The sequence below is a fragment of the Hyaena hyaena genome, unplaced genomic scaffold (genome assembly GCF_003009895.1).
Source record: "Hyaena hyaena isolate Hyena2069 unplaced genomic scaffold, ASM300989v1 scaffold_787, whole genome shotgun sequence".
Classification (NCBI taxonomy): Eukaryota; Metazoa; Chordata; class Mammalia; order Carnivora; family Hyaenidae; genus Hyaena; species Hyaena hyaena.
In genome coordinates, this window is record NW_024081417.1 from 668,408 (window position 1) to 676,920 (window position 8,513).

The 8,513-nt window shown below is 46.9% G+C and overlaps 1 protein-coding gene across 1 annotated transcript; it reads left to right on the plus strand.

Annotated features, from left to right (window-relative positions):
• Nucleotides 1-2,309: 2,309 nt before the first annotated feature.
• On the plus strand, nt 2,310-5,671 carry LOC120221547 (zinc finger protein 154-like). Its single transcript, XM_039219005.1, has 4 exons — nt 2,310-2,430; nt 3,344-3,442; nt 3,934-4,699; nt 5,021-5,671. Exons 1-4 carry the CDS (start codon nt 2,310-2,312, stop codon nt 5,187-5,189), a joined length of 1,155 nt encoding a protein of 384 aa, XP_039074936.1. The 3' UTR covers nt 5,190-5,671.
• The last annotated feature ends 2,842 nt before the right edge of the window (nt 5,672-8,513 follow it).

The following is an 8,513-nucleotide window of genomic DNA, read 5'->3' on the forward strand; positions in this document are numbered from 1 at the left end:
TCGGGGTTATGATCTCACAGTCTGTGAGTTCGGCCCTGCTTCAGGCTCTGTGCTGATAGCTCAGCCTGGAGCCTGCTTTGGATTCTGTGTCTCCCTGTCTCTCTGCCCTTCCCCCATTCATGCTCTATCTCTCCCTCTCAAAAACAAATAAACATTAAAAAAAAAAAGTAGCCATTCTGAAATGGGCGAGGGTTGACAGGCTTCATCTGGCTGCACAGTGGAGAACGGATCCTTGGATAAGGGAGAGAGAAGGAGGACCCAGAAGAATGCTACTGTAATTGGCCAGGTGAGTGTTAGCGGATGAAACACTGGTCCTCAAGGTGGGAGAAGTGGTTGGATTCTGGATTCATTTTTTTAAAGTAGGGCCGACCAGACTTTCTGTTGTGGAAGGTGAAGGAGAGAAAGGAAGGAATCAGGGATGACCTGAAAGTTTTTGGTCTCAACAACTGGAAGGATGGAAGCTCCATCAGCTGAGATGGGGTGGTTAGTAGTGGGGACACTTTTCAGTGAAGATATCAGGAGGTTTGTTTCAGCCATGTTCAGCCTAAGATATTTCAGAGACTGCTGAGTGGAGGCATTAAGTGGGCAGCATGCACACTGTGGTTGGGGGGGTGGGAGCAGACATCAGGCTGGAGCTATCGCAGAGGTGATTGCCGCTGTGTCAGCCTAGGTGGAGCTGTGGGTCACATTGAGGAGGGGGATCTTAAGGTCTTGGTGGTAGTCCTGTTAGCAGCCCAAGAAGATGGTGCGGGCCAAGAACTGGGCCTCTTGACTGGGCACCTGGTTGAAGGTAGAGGGTGTTGGGGGACACAGGTGAGGGAGAAAAGTGGCCATGAGGAGGGTGTGGGCAAGAAGGATGATCTGGCAGGTGACCAAGGTTTCCAGGAGAGAAATAGACATAAGAAAGATGTGGAGGCACAGGAGTAATTGAGGCAGGATGGTACTCAGGCTGAAACTAGTGCTTTTTCACCTTTCTACAGGCTCTTCGGAATTTTGTGATGACCCTTGGGGCATGAGATGTTTCCGTCAGGATGGTAGTTTATTTCAGAGTCTGCTGTGCCCATCCATGAGTTATTAGGCCTAGGGTAGAAGAACAGTGGGACTGGGTTTTGAACGAGGTTTAGGTGTGACTGGAGGGGACAGGATGGGCAGCACATAAGGTGAAGAGGGCCAGGAATATCTGAGATGTGGGTGTGGTTCTGGTTGGTGAGGTTGAAGCAAAACACAGGGGCAGCTTTCTCCCTATGAAGAGGAGGCTTTCCTAGCAGGATTCTGGACTGCCCTTGGTAGTAGAAGGCACCAGGGATTGAGTAGTACTGGATCCTATTTGAGTTTGCCAAGCAAGCACTTTCTTGCTGCCTTGTGTGAAGTGACAAGGGGGGAGAGTCCAGGGGGAAGCCTGTGCTGTGGGGCCGGGAGGTAGGTGTGGTGGTGGGGGGCGTGGTGGTGGAGGGAATGCATCTGTGGGCTCCAGAGATGTAAAAGGGGCAGTCTACAGAGTAATGTGCGTGTGGAAAGGGAGTGTGAACTAATGGCCCCAGGGTCCTGGTATTGGTGACTTAAAGTTGAAGGAAAAGCCCAAATTTGGTTGTGTCTGCGATGAGCAGTCTGGAGGACAGCAGGGGTATTGGCAGGAGGAGTGGGGCCCAGTGCACCAGGCCCAGAGTTGAGATGGTGTGTCTCTGATGATCTGCTGTTTTGTTGCTGAGGGCTGAACACAGCGATTAACAGGACCATGAGGAGAGAGCACCAGTGGTGCCAATGGGGGAGGGTTTTTAATTTTTTTTTTTTAAGTATTTTTATTTATTTCTAGGAGAGAGAGAGCGAGAGCAGGGGAGGGTCAGAGAGAGAGGGAGATACAGACTCTGAAATAGGCTTCAGGCTCTGAGCTGTCAGTCAGCACAGAGCCCGAAGCGGGGCTCGAACCCACGAACCGCGAGATCATGACCTAAGCGAAAGTCGGACGCTCAACCGACTAAGCCACCCAGGCGCCCCCTTTTAATTTTTTAAAAAATGTTTGTTTATTTTTAAATGAGAGAAAGAGAGAGAGAACATGAGTAGGGTGGAGCAAAGAGAGAGAGACACACAGAATCTGAAGCAGCTCCAGGCTCTGAGCTGTCAGCCCAAAAGCCAACATGGGGCTCAAACTAACCAACCATGAGGTCATGACCTGAGGTGAAGTTGGACACTTAACCGACTGGGCCACCCAGGTGCCCCTAATGGGATGGTTTTTTTGGGGGAAGAGATTGTGGGTCCTTGGGAGAAGGGGCTATTTGTAGTTTCATCTGTCTCTATCCTGACAGGACAGTATGACATTTGAAGACGTGGCCGTGTACTTCTCCTGGGAGGAATGGGGTCTCCTTAATGAGGCTCAGAGACGGCTGTACCACAATGTGATGCTGGAGAACTTTGCACTTGTGACCTCCCTGGGTAAGGATCTCATTCCTACCCCAGGGAGCTGGGCTAAGCTCTGCCTTTCTGTTTTTATCCCAGGGCTAGCTGGGTACTTCTCCCATCAGAAACATGGGCACTGCTTCCTTCCCCGTTTCCCCAGTTACTTGTGGTCGTTGTTGGGGCTGCGCTGAGTGCCCTGCGCCAGAGCCTCACTGGGAAGGATTCATGACCAGTAGTCTTGCAGTTACACTACTGGTTTCCACCTTGCTTGCCCTTTCACTGCCTGACTCTGTCCAAGTCCACAGCACCTCACTGCCTCATGTTTTGCCCACTTCCTATAAGTGAAGATATTCCTTGTCCCTGCCTGTGCCAGGAATTGTGGGCACTGCCCTGGTTGGCACTTACGTGGACTATGGCAGTTCTTGCAGGACCCTCCCCTGAGGACTGTGTTGGTATTATTAATATTCTTTCCTGTGGCCTCACGTGTTTAGTTGCTCTGGGCCTGTGCTGACCACTCATCTATCCTGCCTTTCCCTTAACGCTTGAGTCATGCAGGTCCCATTTAGTTCCTGAGCCCCAGGTCGGGAAGGGGAGTCGTGGGTGTTTTGCAGGATGAACATGACTTCAGCCATGGCAAGATGGGCTCATCAGGGCTGTGTTCAGATGATTACAGAAACTTGTCCTTTTCCACTCGAGTCTTGGTGCCACTGGCTACCTCATTTCTACTTTTCCTTCCCCATTCTTGACACTTGCTCACTTGTCATTTCTGCTCTGAATTTGGTTCATTCCCACCTGTCTGAGCCCCTCTCTTACTGCTTCCTCTGCAGTGCTCTGTCACGTCGGCCGGTACATACCATATCGTGAGGTGTGCGCGTATCCTCATGTGGTTCTTAAACACCAGCTGTCGTTCGCTGGGTTTTCCTGAGCCCCGGTGCGCCCTTCTGCGCAGTTACCAGCAAGAATTTACCAAAAGCCATTAGCAGAGGAACGAGCTGTGGATCCTACTGCTCCTCCCTGCGCCACATCCCCCCCATGTGTTCTTCGCCTGGTGAGGCCTCCCCGCTGTGGGACCTTTAGAGGCAGCTTCTTGACCCAGACCCCACCTCCTTTCATCCCGGAAACAGTGCCATCAACTCATCCACTGGTGTATTGGACACACATTGATGATGGTGCTGCCTCTTCCCAGTGCTGCCTCTGTGTCCTTCACTAGAATTTCTCTGCTTTCAGGTTGTTGTCATGGAGCAGAGGATGGGGAGGCACCTTCTGAGCAGAGCGCCTTTGTAGGAGTATCACAGGTTAGGACTCACCAGGCAGGCACAAATCCCCAGAAGGCACACCCCTGTGAAATGTGCAGTCTGGTCTTAAAAGGCATTTTGGGTGTGGCTCTGCATCAGAGAACACGTCCCCAGCTGAGACCTCGCACATGTGTGAAACGAACCCGTTGCATTGCAAACCGTCACCAGCACGGGAAGCAGCACAGTGTAGAGAAACCATTGAAAAAGGCTTCACTTGTGAAGAGCTGCAAATTCCATGTGTCAGGGGAGCCCTTTACCTGTGGGGAGGTTGACAAGGACTTCCTCGCGGTTTCAGATGAGCACCAGCACCGGGCCAGTCATAGTGGACAGAAAGCACACAGTAGCACCATGTGTGGGGAAGCTGTTCACAGTGGGAAAAGCCATCACAGTTGGTGTGAAGGCAAGAAAGCCTTCAGCCACAAATACACTCTTGCTCAACACCAGAGTGTCCACACCCAAGAAAAGCCTTACAAATGCAGTGAATGTGGGAAATCCTTCACCCGAAGATTTAAACTCTTGCAGCATCAGAAAATCCACACTGGAGAAATGCCCTATAAATGTAACGAATGTGGAAAATTCTTCACCAACATCTTTGGTTTCATTCAGCACCAAAGAACTCATACTGGGGAAAGGCCTTACAAGTGCAGCAGATGTGGAAAGTCCTTTGGCCAAAAGTCTACTCTTACTGTACATGAGAGAATTCACACTGGAGAAAAGCCTTATGGATGCAGTGATTGTGGGAAATTCTTTAGACACAGCTCTAGCCTCCTTAAACATCGGAGAGTTCACACTGGAGCGAAGCCTTATAAGTGTGATGAATGTGGAAAACATTTTGTTGACAATTCCTGCCTCATTAAACACCGTAGAATTCACACTGGAGAAAGGCCTTACGAGTGCAAGGAGTGTGGGAAACTTTTTAGCCAAAGTTTTGGACTCACTCAACACCAGAGCGTTCACACTAGAGAAAGACGTTATGAGTGCAGGACATGTGGGAAATCCTTTACCCGCAAGTCCTATCTCATTCAACACAACAGAGTTCACACTAGAGACAGGCCTCCCACATTCAGGGAACATGGGGAATTCTTCAGTGACACCCAGTTTGCTCAACAGCAAAAAATTCACATCAGAGAAAGGCCTCATGAGTGCAACAAATGTGCAAAAGCTTTCAGCCGAAGGTCTAACCACATTCACCACCACAAAAGAAGTCTGTATACATGCAGCAAGTGTGGGAAAGTCTTCAGTCAGCAGTCTGCTCTGATTCAGCACCAGAACGTTCACAGTGCAGGTAGGCTTTATGAGTGCACTGAATGTGAGAAAGCCTTCAGCCAGAGATGCAACCTCATTCGACACAAAAAAGTTCACACTGGAGAAAGATCTCATGAGTGCAGTGAATGTGGGAAAACCTTCAGCCGAAAGTCTCATCTCATCAGGCACCAGGAAGTTCACACATGGCAAAGGCATAGCCATGCAGAGAATAGGCTGTTTACTTGTTTGATCTAAAGACATCGGAGGAGAGCCTTTGTGAGGGAGACATCTTCCTGAAGTTGAACTCCTATCTTAAAACACCACAAGGAAGATTCTCTGTATGTTCCAGATACGTGGGAAGCTTCCAGGAACCGCTCTTCCTAACCTGGTTGGGGCCCTTGCTGAAATTGTGTCACTGCCAGTTTCTGTGGTATAAGTCATCTGAACTCAAGTCCCTGAAAGGCCCAGGCCCCCATGCTGTGCATCAGTCACCTAGTATTTATGGATGTAGACCTCTGTTTTCTCTGGAGAAGACGAACAACCTGAGCCTTCAGAGGGCATCACTTCCTTCTCTCTAATGTGTGTACTCGACCCAGTTTTCTCCTAAAAGACCTTATTTGTGTTCTATTAGTGACTTGCAGAGAAAGTTTGTCTTCATAGACATTGTTTTCATATGACTCTTGTGATGGAATTTTTCCAGTCTCCATGTCACCAACTTGTACACTGCCTCCCTTTGCTATGGTTTGTGCAGTAAAAAAGGCATTATTCAAGCCACCTTTTGTCTTGGGGGTTGTATTTGAAAGGCACCTTTTGTCTTGGGTGCTTTGAAAACATCATGCAGGGGTAAACTGCTTGAGGGGTGGTTCTATGGTGCACCTCGGAAGAAATCATCTGATGGCAGAGGACAGCTCTTGAGTTTGGTCCTAGTTTGCATTCTTGTCCATGGCCTCCAAGGAAAGACTGTAACCTTTGTACAACTAATTTGTAGCCTGAATGCCAAGGTCTTTTTGTGGGCCCAGAGGTCACATTGAAGGTCACATTGAAGAGCAAGCACTTGCAAGAATATCCAGTGCTTCTGGGATTGATTCCTTTCCTATAGTGCATATTCTGTAATGACCACATGGTGAAGGGGAGTCTCTTCCCCCAGGTCCTTCAGAGGAGCCATGTGCCCTGATGTCTAGAATTTGTAAAGTAGTGTCACTGATCTTAAAGCTGTAGGGCCCAGGGAGGGTATCGTAATTGCTGCAGGTAGGTGGACTGTGCTGCTTCTAAAAGTACACCCTCAGCTATTGCAGTGAGTGTGGCTGTGGCTGTGTTGGGTAAGTACATACCTCTAGACCTGTGTGTCTTGCGTAGTTGAGGTCATTGGCAGAGAAAATAAAGGTTTTGTGATTCCTGTAGCTTTCTGGACTGTTGACCTTAGAGGACTTATTACACATGCAGGAAAATAAGAATAGAGAAGGGAGAGTTTGTGGTGGAAACATCCACCATTGCTCACCAGTATTTGTTATTCTTGAGGTAAGACCTTCCTCCTAAAGCATTAGGAGAGAGTGATGGGTGGGGCGCCTTGGGGGCTCAGTCAGTTAAGTATCTGACTCTTGATGTCAGCTCAGGTCATGATCTCAGCTCATGAGTTTCAGCAACATGTTGGGCTCTACTGTAACAGCACAGAGCCTCTTGGGATTCTCTCTCTCCCTCTCTCCGGGCCCTTCCCCCATGCTTGCTTATTCTCTCAAATATAAATAAACATTCAAAAAAAAAAAAAGTTGATGGGAGATAATAGTTGCCAAACCTGATTTTTTATAAAGAGGGGGAAATCCATACTCCTTTTGTTGTTGTTTTTTAATTTTTTTAAATGTTTTATTTATTTCTGAGAGAGAGATAGAGACCGCGTGAGCAGGGGAGGGTCAGAGAGAGAGGGAGATACAGAATCCGAAACAGACTCCAGGCTCTGAGCTAGCTGTCAGCACAGAGCCTGACACAGGGCTCAAACCCACGCATCATGAGATATGACCTGAGTCGAAGTCGGACGCTCAACCTACTGAACCACCCAGGCGCCCCAGATCTATATTCATTTTGAACCGTTGCTTAAAGCTTTAAGTTACAATGACTAGACATATGTTTTAAGTATAAATTGGTAAGTTCTTGACAGTGTAATCCACGAAATCGTCATAATTGTGATAATAAGTCCCACACATATTTACCTCCTACATTTTATTAATCTCTTTTCCCACCCTCTCTGGCTTTCTGGACAAACTTGGATTTTCTTTCCTTTACAATAGACTATATTTTCTAGAATTTTAGTTGATTAGAATCATAAAATATTTACTTTTTTCTGGCTTCATATATGCTGCATAATTAGAGATTCAAAGAACTAGTTCTTTCACTGCCGAGTAGTGTTCTGTGATATGGATCTACTGCTATCTGATGTTGGGTTCATCTGTTCATTGACATCTGGGTTTCCAGGTTTGGGCTGTTACAAATAAGGCTGTTATGAAGATTCACATATAAATCTTTATACAGATAAACGTTTCATTTCTTTTGTGTTAATACCTCTGAGTGCAATGCCTGAAGCATAGGGTACGTAAGTATTTAACTTTTTAAGAAATTGCCAAACTGATGTGAAATGGTTATTTCTTTTTCATATTTCCTACCAACAGTGTATGAGAGTTTCACTACCTTCTTGATTCCTATGAGACATGGAAATTTCCACTTAATCTTTCCCTCCGTAGGGTCCATCTACAAGAATATAAAACCACTCAGATCCAGGCTTGAATAGGCTCCTCAGCAACAGTACCACTACACGTGTTGCCTGTAATCTGCTCCCTTTGGTTTGGTGGTGTCCTCTGTGACAAGAATAGCAGGAGGTGACAATGTTTGCTGTCTTTCTTATGCTATCTATGTAAGGAATAATCTTTCTCAATCAGTTTGGGCATGTGGCTTCTTTACTAGACAAATCTATGGCAGATTGGCAAGCAAAACCTAGCAGCTGCTACTGCATCAAGATTATATGACTAATTGACACCACCCTTTTCATTGCCATGACTTTCTGGTTTTCTCGTATCTGAAGAAGGCATCTGTTAGCCTTATCGTTCAAAGTTACCTGTAAGCAAAACCATTGTAAAGGGGGCTACCTATAACACTGGAAAAACATATTTTTAATACATTAAAAAAAATTTTTTTTAAATTTATTTCTGAGAGAGAGACAGCGTGAGCAGGGGAGGGTCAAAGAAAGAGGGAGACACAGAGTCTGAAACAGTCTCCAGTCTCTGAGCTGGCTGTCAGCACAGAGCCTGGTGCAGAACTCAAACCCATGAACTGTGAGATTCTGACCTGAGCCGAAATCAGACGCTTGACCGACTGAGCTACCCAGGCGCCCCTGGAAAAACATATTTTGTAAAAGACTACAATATCTGTAAAGTAAAATATAGTTGTTTTCAAAGTGAGGAGAGTATTAGTAATATATAGTACAATATAAAAGTTGTGATAGTTGGATCACCTGGGTTGTTCAGTTGGTTAAGCATTTTGGCTCAGGTCATGCTCTCACAGTCGTGAGATCAAGCCCTGTGTTGGGCTCTG

Bases quoted from the DNA above. Each gene is read 5' to 3' on its own strand.
- LOC120221547 (XM_039219005.1), top strand. From the start codon at position 2,310: ATGACATTTGAAGACGTGGCCGTGTACTTCTCCTGGGAGGAATGGGGT. The intron at 2,431-3,343 runs GTAAGGATCTCA...CCTTCTGCGCAG, and splicing joins TGCACTTGTGACCTCCCTGG to TTACCAGCAAGAATTTACCA. The intron at 4,700-5,020 runs GTCCTATCTCAT...CTTCAGCCAGAG, and splicing joins GGGAAATCCTTTACCCGCAA to ATGCAACCTCATTCGACACA.